Source organism: Nyctereutes procyonoides, unplaced genomic scaffold, assembly GCF_905146905.1.
Source record: "Nyctereutes procyonoides isolate TBG_1078 unplaced genomic scaffold, NYPRO_anot_genome, whole genome shotgun sequence".
Taxonomy (NCBI): domain Eukaryota; kingdom Metazoa; phylum Chordata; class Mammalia; order Carnivora; family Canidae; genus Nyctereutes; species Nyctereutes procyonoides.
Genome location: NW_026575049.1, coordinates 64,207,604 through 64,225,608, shown reverse-complemented (window position 1 = coordinate 64,225,608; position 18,005 = coordinate 64,207,604). Strand labels below are relative to the sequence as shown.

Sequence of the window (18,005 nt, the reverse complement as noted above, 5' to 3'; positions counted from 1 at the left end):
TAAATGTTTCTTATAATAGTAACTGTATATATTTTCCTTGCCAATTCCATTTTAATTAGTTTGTTTATATATGGAAGATCATAAATATTTGCTTTGTATATTAAAAATACACCACAAAATGTGTTTGTATTTAATAATTACCTAACAGATGTTTCCTTTCATTTTTTTAAAGATGTTTTTAAAAATGCTTAAATACTAAATAATTCTAAATATACTCATAGCCTTAAAAAATCCAACAAGTTACTGAAAATTCAAATACATAGATTCTTCTTACCACATTTTTCAGTGAGATGGCATACTACATTTAGGAAGAATGTATTTTTCTTCTTTCTAGAGTTTATTTCTGGATTGTTAACCAAGGATATGTTAAGATATGTTTATTCTAATGGACCTCGGGTCTCAAATATGAGTAGTGTCAAATGATTCTGTTGTTTTCCTAGGGGGTCTTGGTTTTATTGACAATAGAGGATAATTAATTGGCATCTCTTTTTAACTATTTTTTAAACAGAACAGAGATTTCTTCTGCCATCAGATGTCTTTCTGCTTGACTGAACTGCACCTGTGGTCTTTGAAGAATACCTTACACATTGGGGGTAAATGAGCTCTGGGTTAATTTCAATATTTTTCAAATATAAGTTAAAACGTTGTAAGTATTAGTAAAGGTTAGAGCCTGTATTGTGTAGCTAGAGTTGCATTATTTTTTTACACTTAATGAAAAATAATTCTTTTTGGTTACTCTGAGTGTTATTTTTTCAGCTTGAGTTAGATTTTCAGTTGTGAAAATTGATTTTATAGGCCTAATATTTGTTTCCCCTTAAGATACATACATGTTCAATCTTTTAAATCTTTTAAAAAATCCTCTCCTTTTTGGTTAACTGAAACAACTCTAGGAGGAATGTTTTATTTATATGCCTTTAGCATCATTACTAAGAAGATGGTTTGCCTTGCAAATGTAATTATAGTTTCACTAAGTTTACTTTGCTTAAAATGTTAAGAATAGAATTTTCAGTTCAACAAGGTAGATTTAACACACATTTGCTTCCTCCCCAAATTCTTCTAAAATGAGAATAAATGAATTAAAATAAAGAAAACATAAACCTATAAGGACGAAGAGAATATACAAGAGGAGACAATTGCAATTGGGCAATTTTTGGAAGATAGGAGGGCTGGAGAAATTAGCAAAGCTTAAAAATCAGAATATCAAATGTCTACAGAAGAGAATTCCAAAGAGCCAATTTGTCTCAAAATTCTAGAAAGATACAAAAATTTGAGATGCCAGATTCTCCAAAAGGATGAGGATGCAGCAGGAGGGTGACAACAAAGGGACTTGAAAATTTGCTTGAGAAGTATGAGACACCTCTCATACATGTGGAAATGCTTAATTAGAGAGGCTCTAAACTTGGAGACATTAGCTCCAGGAGAAGAAGACAGGGGATAGGTGCTCAAGTGAAAATGGGGATGAATTGGAAACCTACATACTGATGGGTGAAGTCCTCTTAATCTCATTTGATTCTGAAATATGTCGCAGCCAGTTGTACACTTTGCAAGAAAGGAGTTTGAGGGCCTAGAGCAACTGTATGACCCCGGAGAGAAGACCTATTGACATTGACATTTGAGGGGGAAACACCCTGGTCCTTGGCTGATCAGTAAAGCCCACCAGTCAGCAACCCCTATTCATGTACACAGAACTTCTAATCAGTTTTCTAGTGCCTCTTTTTAAATATGAAGAGCAAGAAACAAAATCCAGAAGTTTCAGAAAACACTGGAAAGTTATTCTGAACTCTTGGAAATAAAAAATAGCAGAAAAAAATTTTTAACTCAAAAGAAAAAAAAATTTCTCTCCTAAAATAGAAAAAATAAACCCCCAAAACAACACAGGAAAAAATTGAGCTTATTTTTACTGCTATTGAAAATATAAACTGGTTCAACCACCTCAGGAAACAATTTGGCATTATCTGATACAATTACTGAATGTTACATATTGACCAGTAATTCCACTCCTAGGTATATATTCTAGCAAAAGCCCTGACTCTTGTGTACCAGGAGACATGTAACAAAATGTTCATAATAGTACTGTTTATGATTCAGGACCCTAGAAACAACCCAGTAGGAAAATGGATAAATAACATTTATGCAGCAGAGAAGACGAATGCATTACAGCTGCATGCAACAGCATGGATAAATGTCAGGAATATAATATTGGGCAAAAAAATTTTAAAAGTAAGTTGCCGAAGAGTACAAACAGTATGATTGCATTTAGAGGAAGTTCAAAAACAATAGGCAAAATTAAATAATGTATTGTTTTAGGAGAAACAATATACCAAATATATATGGTAATACTATAAAGAATATTAGGATTATAGACAGAAAATTTTAATATAGCTCTGAGAAGAGAGGATGTAGGATGGAAATAGGAAGGAGTACACAGGAAGCTTAAAAAGGTAATGTTCTTTTTTTTAGATTTGCTATTTTTTAATGTTTTTAATCTTTTATTTTTTTACATTACATATCATTTGTATTTATCCAATAATTAAAATAATTTTGAAACAGAAATGTTACAACAATATTTTTTTATAACAGTAAAAAATATACATAGAGGAAAAAACTCTAAGGAGAGACAACAAAATATTATTAGTAGCTATCTCTGAAGATTGGAAATATGGGACATTTAACTTTTTTGCTTATTTCCTAAATTTTATACAATAATATATTATTTTTATAATCAAGGAAACATAATTATGTTGAAATACACATAATTCTGATAGAAAAAAATGAAAGCTGTGACAAAAGAGAAGATTAAAAAACAGGAGAGAAAAGACTAGTAAAGTCTCAACATAGGAATTCTAAGCTCAATTGCTAATTCTGGGAAAAGCAGCAAAGAGAAATTATAGAAATATAATTTATAGAAAAAATAGAAATTATCAAAGAAATATTTCTAGAAATTTTCCTCAAACTAAGAAAATGAGTTTATAGGTTGAAAGGGCCTTTAAGTACTGAACACAATGAATGGAAAAGGTATCTATGAAGGCACATCAGTGTGAAATTTCAGAACACTGAGCATAAAGAAAAAACCCAGAGACCTTATAGCAAAGAAAGAACAAATGGATCACATACAAAGGATTGGGATTGCCCTTGGCCTTTTTGACACCAGTAGTGGAAGCTATGAGGCAATGGAATGATGTCTTCAAAATTCAGAGAGAAATTATTTCCAACAATTATTTCCTAGACAACTAGTCAGTCATTTGTGAGAAAAAACATTTTCAGCTATGTAAATACTCACCAAATTCACCTTCCTTTTCTCATTAAACTGCCAGAACGTATGTGTCTTGCCAAACAAGGTAATTAAACCAAGACAGAGGAAGACACACCTGTCTTTACAGGAAAATAGACAGTGTCTGTGCATCAGACCCAGAAGTTAGTCCAGAATGGTACAGGATCATGAGGCTGGAGGGGAAAGGTTGCTAATGAAAAAATTATACTGATTGGTCATTGATAATGTTAGAGTATATTGGAGATTAATTAGTGTTAATATATTTTTAAAGCAATAAAAAACAAGGCAATTTTTAATGTCAGGGACATTGTATAAAAAAGGAAATGCAGTCACAGTGTACCTACCCCATGGTTTGGTTGTGAATAAAATTTAGATATTCATTAACATTGTTAGCGCGGACTTAACCAAAAATTGTGCTCTAATTGTATGGGGAGGATGGGGAGAAGTGTAAGTGTCAGTAGATAGGGAGGGGAACATAGTGGTAAAAGATAACTGAATTCTCAATTTCCGTAGTGGATAGGCAATAGATAATACCTACAACCGAAGAATCAAGAAATTACAGAGTGAGAATACTATTTGCAAATATGAAGGAATATAGAGAAGAAACAGTTCATAATTGAAAATAGTTATCTCTAGGGAGTAGGTATTTTTTTTTAAGATTTTATTTATTTATTCATGAGAACCCCAGAGAAAGGCAGAGACACAGGCAGAGGGAGAAGCAGGCTCATCTCAAGGAGCCTGATGTGGGGCTTGATCCCTGGACCACGATCACGCCCTGAGCTGAAGGCAGACGCTCAACCACTGAGCCACCCAGGCGTCCCTTAGGGGGTAGATATTGAGGGCTAGAAGATACAGTGTCACAGTGTTGTTCATGTTGAATGACTTTAGCAGTATACCTGAATTTTTTAAAGGCCTGCACATGTTTGAATTAGATATTTAAAAAAGATTGAAAGCCAAAAATAGCAGTCTTTTTATACCCCTAGAGACAATGGTAATATCATTTATAATTAGGGATATTTTTCTAGGAAGCTCAAAATGGTATCAATGCAAATATTCTTTAAAAAGAAGTCAGTAGAACATGTGACTCTTGATCTTGGAGTGTGCGTTCATGTTGAATATAGAGATTACTTAAAATTAAAAAGAAGTATGATAGATTCAACTGCATATAGGTATAATTTTCTTATGGAAGGAATAAGTGAGCTTGAAGAGATTAAGGTCCTTTTTTGTGTTATATTTTATGTTTCTGTGTCTTGCATTAAAAAAAAACAATAGAATCCTTAGTCAAAATACATTTCTGAAAATTTAAATCTTTTTTTTTTAAAAGATTTTATTTATTTTTTTAAATTTTTATTTATTTATGATAGTCACAGAGAGAGAGAGAGAGAGAGAGGCAGAGACATAGGCAGAGGGAGAAGCAGGGTCCATGCACCGGGAGCCCGACGTGGGATTCGATCCCGAGTCTCCAGGATCGCGCCTTGGGCCAAAGGCAGGCGCTGAACCGCTGCGCCACCCAGGGATCCCTGAAAATTTAAATCTTAATGAAACTGTACTGTTAGCTATTTTGACATTCTCCAAAACAAGGATTTGCATTTTATTATTATTTGTTCTTATAATGAAGCCAGAATTATTGTATAGTTGGAATCTTAAATTGAAGTTTTTTCCCCTCTAATCATAATTGCCTATTTTTTTCATCTTGTTCCCTTACTCCCATATTATTTAGGTTTTATGCTTCTCTGAGATCATCAATCTCTCTCTCTCTCTTTTAAGATTTTATTTATTTATTCATGAGAGAGAGAGAGAGAGAGAGAGAGAGAGAGGCAGAGACATAGGCAGAGGGAGAAGCAGGCTTCCTGTGGGGAACCTAATGCAGAACTCGATCCAGGGACTCTTGGATCATGCCCTGAGCCTAAGGCAGTCCATCAATCTCTTAGTCCCTTTATTTTTTCCTACTCTGTTATTCCCCTCACCAGTTATCTCCTTACCCAGCTAGGACTCCATAGTTGGAAATCTGGTCAGTTTTATCTGGATTCCGTTATACCCCTAGTCTTCTGTTATATTCCTAGTAAAATCCTTCCCTGCCCTTCCATCTGTCCTAAAGTCCTCTGTCTCTAGTTCTCCTATTCAGACAGTGTATAGTTTTTAGAGAATACTCTCACAGTAGTGCATAGTGGCCTCAGGGTGCAGTAAGGTCTTCAGTCTCAAGTGGATCTTTAGCAGGGCCTATATATTTTCTTTGGGAAGATTCTTGTCTTTGAGCCCATATGAAATCCTCCTTTTTTAAGGGCTCAGCTTTAATAAGTCATCTAGAAAAGCCTTTCTTGCCATTTAGATTAAGTTAGTAACCCAGTTACATACTTTCATTATGCTTGAGATTTGAAGTATTTTTTTTAAGTAAATCCTATGGCCAGCGTGGGGCTTGAACTCACGACTCTGAAATCAAGAGCGGAGCTGATATTGAGAGTCTGATGCTTAACCATCTGAGCCACTTAGGCACCCTGCTTTGTTCCTTTTAGAGGAGAGGTGTCTAGAAGCCAGGGTGTTCTTTAAGTGTGCTTACTGCTATTGGAGTGTCATTGTTAACCAGGCTCTCAGTGGGCAGAGCCTAGGGAATGTATGTGTATATATGTATGTATACATATTTATATCCACATTCATTTTTGCATCTATCTCTATATATTAAAAACTGATTTTAATTTACCACCATAGGGTTCATTCTAATTTTCTTCCTTTCTGTATTTGTATTTCTCTATTCAGATAGTGAGAAACCTGAGGTTTCCATATCTTTTGCTTACTTAATCCATTCTCTATGGACTTAGCCTCCTGTCTCTGACCATACCCTCCCCTACATAGATGCCCTCTTCTTTCACATGAGTTCTGATACAACCTTTTGGGCTACCTCCATTTGTGGATGTCTTCCTCACTTTGACACCCGTCATGGCCATTGCCCCATGTGAATGTCCTTCTCACCCTGTTAGGGTTCTGACATACCATCAGGCTGACTGTCTGGACACCTTCCTCATCCAGCATAGTCTCTGACTGGGTTTTGACAGGCCACCCTGGGTCAGATGGAGTAGATCAGACTTGTACGCAGAATTCAGGGCCCTTGAGGTGCCTGTCTGGCTTAGTCAGAAGAGCATGGGACCCTTGATCTCAGGGTTCAAGCCCCATGTTGGCTGTAAAGATTAGTTAAGTAAAAAAAAAAAAAAAAATTTTTTTAAGAATTCAGGGCCCTTTATGGTCTTCATAGTTCTGTTCTACAGTTGTAAATATTTGGTTGTATCTAGTGATGGAATATTACACTAGAGAATATTGCATGTGTTCATAATGCTTATGGTTCTTAGATTTTTTTTAACTCACCTTTTTATTGAAGTAGAGCATATGCGAAAAGGATAAGATCATAAAAATATGTTTTGAACTATCAAAAAATGAACATACCCATAAAATCATCACCTAAGAAATAAAATATTATTGGTATTTTAGGAGCCCTACTTATGACCTTTCCCAGTCACCCCTTATTAAATATTTTTATTTTTTAAATTTAATTTTTTTAAAGATTTTTACGTATTTATTCATGACAGACACAGAGACAAAGAGAGAGGCAGAGACACAGGCAGAGGGAGAAGTGGGCCCCATGCAGGGAGCCCAATGTGGGACTTGATCCCGGGTCTCCAGGATCACAGTCTGGGCTGAAGGCAGCGCTAAACCGCTGAGTTACCAGGGCTGCCCAAATATTTTTAATCTAACCAATAGAAAGAGATTGTATTCTTTAAAATGATATGTCCCAGGATTTTTGGCTGGCTCAGTTAGTAGTGACCCTTGACCTGGGGGTTTGTAAGTTGGAGCCCCATGTTAGGTGTAGAGATTACTTATAAATGAAACCTTAAAAAAATTGTATGTCCCAATTAATGGCATGATGAATAGAATGGAGTTTTAATAAGTACACAGGATTTACTATTTTTAAAAACTCTGTTTAAAAGTTAATTGTATTGGGGTGCCTGGCTGGCTCAGTTAGTGGAGCATGTGACTCTTGATTTTGGGGTTGTGAGTTTGAGCCTTACGTTAGGTGCAGGATTACTTAGATAATCTTAAAAAAATAAAAATTACAACTGTAATACATTTTTTTGAAGTTTCGTCATTCAGTTTGAGAAAGTTTGGAGCAGTCAGTCACTAGGGGGCAGCCTGTACTGCTTCCACTTCTTTAGAAACTTGTATCCTTTTGTTAGTAACTAGAATTATTTTGCAAGGAGGGAAATAAATGTTACTTCAAAGAGAAAAATATTTCACTATTCACAGCTAGGAATAAAATGGACACAATTATTTGGTTTTGCTGTAATTCAATTGCAAGGACAGAGTCCTTGGTGCTCTCAAAATCTAGTAAGCCTTGCTTTGCTTCCATGGCCCCAGGATAGCACCTTGAATGAGTTTGGAAGGTTTTTTGCATCTAAACAAGCTTCAGATAACTTAACCATACTTTCCTCTAGTTTTTTCTTTTTCTCCTGCAAATTTCCCCCAAGCACCATATTAGATTTAAGCTAAAGTAGAGAGAAGAAAACAACAGCTCAGAATCCAACAGTTAGGGCATTTTTTTTTTTCCATCCTCTAATTTCATTTGGCATTGCTTAGTGGCAGTTCCTTTTGGTAGCACCCTGTGAAAAATATCAGAGGAAGTGTGAAAGAGAAAAGTTGGTCTTCCTTGATTTCAGTTTTTTTTTTAACTACTTCTTTCCTCATGCTCTTCTAGTTTTGTATAATCTTTTTAAATTAGATTGATAAAACTTCCAGTTCCTGCATATCCCTAGAATAGATGAACTCATGTCCAGATACTCTTGAACTATCTTACTTATTTCTAGTTTCAAAAAGATTGTTTCTGTCCTCCTTGCCTACCCCACCCCAGTCCTGCCATATAATAAACTTTTTACCATAATCTAATGTTATTTCTTCTTTTCCATAGATAGAGACATTGGGATCTACCAGTATTACGACAAGAAAGACCCACCAGGTTAAGTATCTATTCTACTAAACTAATTTTTATAAATGAAATATTCTAAACTATAAAATACTGACCATTAAAAACTCTTTATGTGACCTTTAGATAAATTCTAAAATTAAAAAAAAAAGTCACTTCAGTTCTTTAGAAAAATGCTGAGGTTGATAGCTGTTCTATATAAAATAAAGCAATATTGAGAAAATGCTGTAGAAGAACATGAAAATTTTCATTTTACTGCCGATCCAACTGATAACTGGACAGTCTGTTTGCATTTATCTATCAGTGTTCCAGTAGAGGGCATTGTTAATGCGTGGGTCCCACTGTTGCTGGCCTCCCGGATCCTCACCTGATATCTGAAATAGGCATTTCTGAGTGAATGATCAATTTTCTTTATCTGATTAATCCTGTTAATCCCAGAAGTTTCATGATGGGCCAAAAGGTCTTTCTAGCTAGTTACTTCCTGTTTTGGTCTCTGTTGAAGTGGGGCTTTTGTGGGCATCCTGTGTGTGTAGCTTGGTGGCTAATAGGCTAACTTCATGGTTCTGATGACAGACTGAAGTAACTTCTGTTTTGGACTCGGTTGCAGTTCTCTTCCCTATCCGAAGAGATTGTGAGCTCAGGATATTGGTCCACCTGTTGTGCCGTGTAAGCCCTTTCACTACAAATTTAGGAAATACCTCTATGAAATGAAAACATCCACATTATGACGTTTTCTTCCAACTGCCTTTAAAAAAATTTAGCATAATTTATTAATCTTAACAATGTGCATAATACACATTATATATGCATATTTAAAAATACAAAGTATTTTAATTAAAATAATTTCCAGTTATTTTTCTTCTTTCCTTCTCTCTCCTGCTACAGTATCACTGACAGAGCATGGTAACATAGAAGAAAAGCAGAAGCTGGCAGAATGTAAGCTTATTTTTACTTTTTTGGAATTATTATAAAACTGGAACTTTAATAATCCCTGAAGATTAGGTCTTAAAAATATTTTAAGCTTTCTGCACAAATAGGAAATGTTATTCCTTCCAAATTTCTTATAATTATAAATTCCCATTGTTTAGGTCTATAAACATGGGTGAGAATTACATTTGTTAGTCATTTCTAATTTAGACCATTAAAATCTCTATCCAGTTTTGGGACACCTGGGTGGCTTAGAGGTTGAGCGTCTGGCTTTGGCTCAGGGTGTGATCTCGGAGTCCCAGGATCGAGTCCCACATTGGGCTCCTTGCATGGAGCCTGCTTTTCCCTCTGCCTGGGTCTGCCTCTCTGTGTGTCTTTCATTAATAAAATAAATAAAATCTTAAAAGAAATCTCTATCCAGTTTTGATAAGAGAGATACCTGTGTAAACAAACTTTCTTGATGAACCATATTTATGTCACTTAATGTATTTAAAAGAAATGTATCAGACTTAAATTCTGATAACATTTTGTTATATGCCATGCCTAAATTGTTAATGTTTTACCCATTCAAAGAAAATAAAATTTGTTAAAAAAGAAAATTTGTAATGAATAGCATTATTAGCACTTTATTCTTTATAGTCTTTTCTCAGATGTATAAGTGTGTGTATATATATATATATATATATATATAATACAGCTACAATGAAAGGTGGTTTTAATGACTTGAAATTAAATATAATTTAAGTTTTATTTGGAATACAGGTAGAGCTGAAAGTCCTACCTGTTCCCTTGTTTTAAGTGGGTGAGCTCACATTTAATTTTTTTAAATGCTGCATTAGTAACTGCAGTATAAATTTAAAACTTTGCACATATGCTCTACACGTACACTAGGTTTATAGAATGAAATTAATTTGCTGAAATAAGATATATAGTAATTCTATTGTAAAGTTTAAATGTCTGTATATACTGTATATTATATGAGTACATACACAGAACATAAATGCATACATACAGCTCTTATTTAGAAGTATTTTTTAGGAGAATTAAATGAATTCAACTTTCTTGATGAAATAGATATCATTATAATGAATTTAACATTTTGTTCTTTTAATAAAACTATTTTTAGTTTGTCTTAGGCTAACATTGAGATTCTACTGAATAATTTTATCTTTTATTTAAGTGCATTTAAAACAAAAGACAGGCTTATCATTATTGAATCATATACATTTTAAAGAGGATTTATTTATTTATTTATTTATTTATTTATTTATTTATTTATTTATTTATTTATTTTTAAAGATTTTATTTATTTATTCATGAGAGACACACACACACAGAGAGAGAGAGAGAGAGAGAGAGAAAGACAGAGGCACAGGCAGAGGGAGAAGCAGGCTCCATCCAGGGAGCCTGATGTGGAAGTCGATCCCGGGACCCCAGGATCACGCCCTGGGCTGAAGGCAGCACTAAACCACTGAGCCACCCAGGCTGCCCAAGAGGATCATTTTAGATAAAAAAGTTTTAATAGGTGATGCTTACTTTTAAATTTATATTCTATGCATCACATTTTGTGTTTTATTTCTTTCCTCGGTATATCCATTCACTCATAGGAATTTTCAGGTTGGAGAGGGTTACTTATAGAATTTGGAATTTCTTTTGGATTGAACCTTTTAATTATTTGTATGAAAAAGTTACTTCTCTGGTAAAGAGTTTGGTCATTTACAATTAGGTACTAGATTTCCAGGACTAGGAAACTTTCTCAGGAATTCTCTGAGCCATATTGGTTGTCCTCATAAAATTATGATCACCGAGGTTGTTTTGTGGTAAAAATCCTGTTCCTATGACAGAGCCTTTCAAAAGGCTGTTATTTGATGATGGAAATGAAGCCCACTTCCTCTCAATTAAGGAGGTGTTTTATTTTAATCCTCCTAGGCACACTGCTAAGCAGAGTTTCCGTTTTAAATCATGTTTAACTAACTGTAATACATGTTTCATTTGCCAGCACGAGATTATCCGTGGACACTCAAAAATAGACGCCCAGAAAAACTTCGAGACTCACTCAAGGAGTTGGAGGTATCTTTCCAAAAGTTTCAAAAATGGCAACAAACAAATCTGTTTTAAAACATCTTTCAACAGTTTTAATTTTCATAAAGGATCAGCTCTCCTGGTGATGATAGCTTTGCTTTTGTCTAGTGAGGAGTTCCAAAACAGTTGCATCTTTGTGTGGCATGCTGATCTTTTTTTTTTTTTTTTCTTGGTGCTTGCAAATCAGAAGCACTCTAACTGATAACAACAATGTATATAGCCAACTGCACTCTCTCTTTTCTGTTTCTTTCAGGAATTGATGCAAAACAGTCACTGTGTGCTGAGCAAATGGAAGAACAAATATGTCTGTCGGGTAAAATGGTTTGGCATACTTTTGCAGTGTTTAACCAATGGAGCTGAAAACTATGCAGTAATTGGTATTCTTGTGTTATGATAGATAATGGACAAAAACTTTTTAGGAGTGGATATTTCAGAGTTTGAATTCTAGTCATTCTAAAACCAACATTAGACAGATTGACAGAGGCCACCAGGCTGCCTCATTAATCAGTATAGTTGTGCTGACAGTATGAACTAGCATCAGCTAATATGTCAGCTAATAAAAGTCTTTTCAGACGGTATTTTTTGTTCAGATTTGTTTTAATGTTGATTGGATGTTTCCTGGAATAGATTTAATCATATTTTTGAGTGAAGATAAAACCACAGGACAAAAGGTTTTTTGGCATATTACTTTGAGTAAGCATTTGTAAATACCATGCTTATGGAAATCAACAAGCGTACTATAGTTAGACCTAACATAACAAGACATTTGCTCATATTCTTTGAACCCTCTAAGTTATGCTGTTTAATGCCATAGCCACCAGTCACCTGTGGCTATTTAAAAATAAATTTAAACTAATTAAATAAAGTTAAAAATTCAGTTCCTCAGTTGCACTACCTACATTTTAAGTGCTCAGTAGCCACATGTTGTCATGTGGACAATATAAATACAGAACATTTCCATCTTAGAAAATTCTGTTAGACAGCACAGTTAGGACCTAGACAACATGAGCTATGTGTTGAATGGGTCTAGATTTAATAATTAGACATAATATTTAGGGACCATTGATCAGAAAATAATGGACAAATGCCTTAGCTTTGTTTATAAGCTTAAGAAATACTAGTTGCCTTACTTGTTTGTGATTAAAAGAATCACTAGTCATATTCTACTCATACATGTAATTGAAGTTACATTAGGACTACTAATAATTACAACTGTTTTATGAAATTAATATTCCTATATGAATTTAAATTCTTACTTGTTTATAATATGATTTATTTTAGGTCTAACTATTATTGTTTGAAGTTTGGGCCCATGGCTTTAACCATAAATATACATTGAATTTGTAGTTATTATGAACATAATTGAATATTGGAACATAGACTATCCTTTTATTTTTATTTTTTTAGACTGTCATTTTAATGGACTCTAATTTTTCCTCAGTTTTTGTTTAATCTAGCCTGCTTTTACTCATGAAAAGTAACTAACTAGTTACTTACTCAAGTGGCAGAAATTATTTTTTTTCCAGGGACTATCTGCAAGGCTGAATTAATATTTTTAGAACCATAATACTTTCTAAATTTGACTTAGGATTCTATTCAAAAGGATGAGATTATTTAAAAATTCATAATTTATTTTCATTAAAGTTTTAATCAAACATTAAAATTAAATACAAAATATGCTCCAGGAAGTTTTAAACTTAGTACAGCTCAGATTGTACTTCTCAATGCCATTACTCACCTTAAAAGCAGGCTTGAAATTATTTGACTGGAGGGCAAGCCTACTACCCGTAGTAAGAGGTCTGTCTTGTGGCCTCCACCCTTACCATCACACAGGGTAAGTTGGAACATGTCAGGCATCTTAAAATATGCAGTGAAGCATCCCAATAGGCAATCCTTTTTAAATAGACATTATTACCTTTTGATTTTTAAGCAAGTTTGTATGTATCTGTATGTAGGGGGAATAAGGCAAAGGATGTCTTTCACTATTAATTCAATGGAGAAAAGAAATTTTCATGATAGAATATATATAAAACTACTTCTATAATTTATAGCAAACTGACAATAGTGGTTTCTCAGGCTGTTGTACCAGTGTCACTTTTAATATTTCCAATGAAATTTATCTTTCTTTACGGTCTGTCATATTTGTGTGCTTCATTTGTATGATTGATAAATTATTCCTAAAATAGCCCTTTTACTACCAGCATATTCTTGATGTGATTATATATTTTAATAAGATGACTTGCCCTCCACCTGATCATCCTGATTAGTCCCCCACATGTTTTTATTTTTAAAAAATTTAAAATCAATTAACGGGCAACCCTGGTGGCTTAGCGGTTGAACACCGCTTGCAGCCCAGGGTGTGATCCTGGAGACCCGGGATCGAGTTCCACGTCGGGCTCCCTGAATGGAGCCTGCTTCTCCCTCTGCCTGTGTCTCTGCCTCTCTCTCTCTCTCTCTCTGTGTCTCTATGAATAAATAAATAAAATGTTAAAAAAAAATAAAATAAAATCAATTAGCCAACATATAATACATCATTACATATAATACATCATTATATCATTACATTATAGTTTTAAATAATTCATCAGTTGCATATAACACCCAGTGATCATCATATCACAAGCCTTCCTTAATGACCAACACCTAGTTACTCCGTTCCCCCCACCCACCTCCCCTTCAGCAACCCTGTTTGTTTCCCAAAGTTAAAACTCTCTTATGGTTTGTTTCCCACTCAGATTTCTTCTTCTTCTCTCTCTCTCTCTCTTTTTTAATTGAAGTTTGATTTGCCAGCATATAATATAACACTCAGTGTTCATCCAATCAAATGCCCTCCTCAGTGCTAGTACCCACATCTTAAAGGCCTATGAGAGACCTCCTAACATTATTTATCCATTTTCTCAATTTCTAAACGATACAGTGAACTAAGTCTTCTATAAATATGTGTGTAATATGTGTTATCCTAAAAATCTCTAATATTACAGTAAACTAAAAATTCGATGCTCAAGCTAAATTTTTAAAAGGATCTTTAACCTTATTTGTTAGTTGCAAATTAAGTATTCCTCAACTACTCAAGGGCCCTCCTATTGTGCACCATCCAGTGTGGTAACTCCAAACATAACATGGGCTTAAATTTCTATTAGTGGTTTTCCCCATATATTTAGCCCTAAAATGGCAACTACTGACCACAAGATACTCTTAAAAAAGGGAGTGAATTAAATTTCCTCAGTACCTTGGTGCTAACATAACTGAACTTTCACTCTTTGATTGTGGCCACTCCTTAACCAATGTATATCTTTTACCCCACCCTCCAAAATGGCAGATTTAAGACTTACAGACTTTTTCCTAGTTGTCTTCTTTTTAAGGGATCCTCATTTCTTCAAAAGGTCCAGTTTTTTAGGAATTAGCAAGACAATACCAATACTTCAGGAGATACATTTTGAGCTTGGATTTTTCCCTTTGTTGAATAATGAGATTTTTATAAGTTGTCATCATAACCAACACTTAGATCATGTTGTTGATCCAATGAACTATAAATCGTACCATTTAAAAATAATTCCTTCCACTTGCAAATTCAAAAGTTTATAAATGAAAACTTACCTGTGTATATGTTCTGTATGAAAACTGTTTTTTAAAGTTGGCTTTTCAGACTGTGCCTCTTCCTTTTTTTTTTTTTCCCGTAAGATTTTATTTGTTTATTCATGAGAGAGACAGAAAGAGAGGCAGAGACATAGGCAGAAGGAGAAGCAGGATCTCAGGACCTGGGATCACGACCTGAGCCAAAGGCAGATACACAACCACTGAGCCATGCAGGTGCCCTCAGACTGTGCCTATTCCTAATTTGAAATGTATTAAAAGTATGAAATATAATTTAGAGTTTTAGTTAAAGTAGCTATCACATATTTTTTTATTCTCCTAAAATTATTTTAAGAAAGTGTTTAATAATTTCCACTTTGAATTTCTTAAACCTTTTTACAAACTACTCATTTTATAAATATTTTACAAGAGGAATAATAGTTTCAGCATTAGGAGACTATTAAATTGTATACCACTATGGTGGAATTTTTAAATTCCTTAATTTATTGTGCTTTAAGTCACATTCATTTTACAGGTTATTGCATAATTATTTAAAAGCAGTGTTATCGGGGATCCCTGGGTGTCTCAGTGGTTTAGCGCCTGCCTTTGGCCCAGGGCGCAATCCTGGAGTACCGGGATCGAGTCCCGCATCAGGCTCCTGGCATGGAGCCTGCTTCTCCCTCCTCCTGTGTCTCTGCCTCTCTTTCTCTATGTCTATCATAAATAATAAATAAATAAATATTTAAAAAAAATAAAAATAAGAGCAGTGTTATTAAGATAGATGTAACCTCACATATGTTTATTTTATTTTATTTTTTTATTTTTTTTACATATGTTGATTTTAGATTAAATAATCTGAATCGTATATGTACAGTCAACCACAAAAGTATATGATATAGTTAGCTGTACCCCTGTTTCTTTCTATAACAGTTCCACATTTCCAGGTACAATTTTAAAATGCCAGTGGAATGCCTGGGTGGCACAGTTGATTAAGTGGCTGACTGTTGGTTTCTGCTCAGGTTGTGATTTTAGGGTCCTGAGATTAAGCCCTGCATCCGGCTCTGTACTCAGTGAGAAGTCGAAGGATTCTCTCGCTCCGTCTTCCTCTGCCCCTCCCGCTGCTCATGCTTTCTCTTTCTAAAATAAATAAACAAATCTTTTTTTTTTAATGTCAAGAAGAGATAGTTTTCTTTTTTAGTTCTTGTAATGAATTACTTGACATGCTATGTAAAAATAGAAATTTTTTTCTAAGCCTGTTACAGATAAATTGTGAGTTTATGGAACTCAGTTTATCATACTTTCCTCAGTTGTAGAATTGATACATCATTACCTGACCTTTCCTTTCATCAAATTGGAAATCAGTTTGCTTTTCTCATAAAATCATAATTAACAAACCATGACCTTAAGTTACAACTATTAGAAACAGCATATTACTTCTATAAAACTTATCACACTGTATTTATTGAGTGCCACCATTATGGGATGCACTAAGGAAGTGTAAGATGTGGGCTGAGTCCCCAGTATAACCTAGTCAAGGAATATAGATACACAAAATCACTAAGACACTAGTGAGTACTAAGTTGTAGAATACCAAGTAAAAAGATAGTAAAGCTTAGTGAAAAAATAGTAAGAGTTTAAATAGAAGGCATAGAGATTAAGATTAGCCTGGCATAAGATGGAGGATAAAACAGGAAAACTAGAGGCAGTTTGTATAAAGAACAAATGAAATAGGATAATTATTTTCTGAAAACACCAACCCAGAGGGTTTCTGGACTTGATGATCCTAAACACAAAACACCGTAGAAGGGAGGTGGCTAGACTGAATAAGGGGAATAAGTGAGAGTCTGTATCTGGAATGGTGAGCTTTTCCCCAGCTTTCCCCTCTCTGGCATGAGGTATATGGCTCTGTATAACCTGTTTAAGGGATCCTTCTCTCTCTCTTTTTTAAAGATTTTATTTATTTATTCATGAGAGTCAGAGAGAGAGAGAGAGAAAGAAAGAGAAAGAAAGAAAGAAAATAAAAGAGAAAGAAAGGAAAGAAAGAAAAAGAAAGAAAGAAAGGAAAGGAGAAGAAAAGAAAAGAGAAAGAAAGAAAGAAAGAAAGAAAGAAAGGAAAGAAAGAAAAAAGAAAAGAAAGAAAGAGAAAAACAGGCTCCATGCAGGGAATCTGATGTGGGACTCGATTCTGGGTCTCCAGGATCACACCCTGGGCTGAAGGCAGTGCTAAACCTCTGCCACCCGGGCTGCCCAAGAGATCCTTCTCTAAAAAAAATAGATCATACCCCTCCCCAACCTGTTGACTCAGAGCAAGGGCGATAGATACTGTTATTTGGTAATTTCCTTTGAAAGGATAGATGTGCTAACCAATATCCTTATAGTGGAGCTATTAGTTAATAAGTCTACCATAACAAGCTTCCAACTAATTTTTAAAATTTTATTTATTTTTTATTTTTTCCAACCAAATTTTAAAGAAACATACTTTAAAATATAACCAGAAAGCTAGAGGTTATGATACTTTTGAAGAAATTCTCCATCTGTAAATCCAAGATCTGTGTGTGAGTTTAAAAAACTAAAGATAAAGAATCAGGAACAGTGCAATAAACAGAATTAAATTCAGGGATTTAAAATTAATCCCCATAGAGATGTAAGAGCAAATGTTGCATCTTTGAAACAAGACTAGGAAACTATTTTAAAAAATGGAATACTTGGGAAAGGGGGAGGGGCTCTTGGGAATTAAAAACATGACAGCATAAATAGAAAAATTAATAGAAGAATTGAAAGAGAAAGTTGAAATATCCCTGTATTGCAGAACAGAATGACAAAAGGACATATTAGTAAACAATAGGCAATAGAAGATAAAGAAATTAGAGTATTAGGTCAGAGGGTTAATATCTAAAGTAATAGGAAACAAGAGGGAGAAACAAAAAAATAATAAAAGAAAAATTCCCAGAACTGGAGACTTGTTTTCTAGTGTGGAAAAAAAAAAAAAAAAAACATGACTGAAAAAGATCAATACAAAGGCTTGTCTTGTGAATTTTAGAAAACCAAAAGTTAAAAGATCCAAAAAGCTTTCAGAGTAGAAAAGAAAATAAGACACATACAGAGGAATGGGAGTCAGACTTCCCAATAGCAACACAAAGAGAAGACAGTGATCCCTTCACAATTCTGAAGGGAAGTGATTTTTAG

General features: G+C 34.3%; 1 protein-coding gene across 1 annotated transcript in view; it reads left to right on the top strand.

Moving 5' to 3' along the window:
* WDPCP (WD repeat containing planar cell polarity effector) overlaps nt 1-18,005 on the top strand; it is a 346,888-nt gene that overhangs the window by 20,884 nt on the left and 307,999 nt on the right. The window contains exons 2-6 of the mRNA XM_055329451.1: nt 509-593; nt 8,223-8,270; nt 9,123-9,173; nt 11,164-11,234; nt 11,500-11,559. Coding sequence (XP_055185426.1) covers nt 509-593; nt 8,223-8,270; nt 9,123-9,173; nt 11,164-11,234; nt 11,500-11,559 — 315 coding nt within the window. The remainder of the gene's footprint in view (nt 1-508; nt 594-8,222; nt 8,271-9,122; nt 9,174-11,163; nt 11,235-11,499; nt 11,560-18,005) is intronic.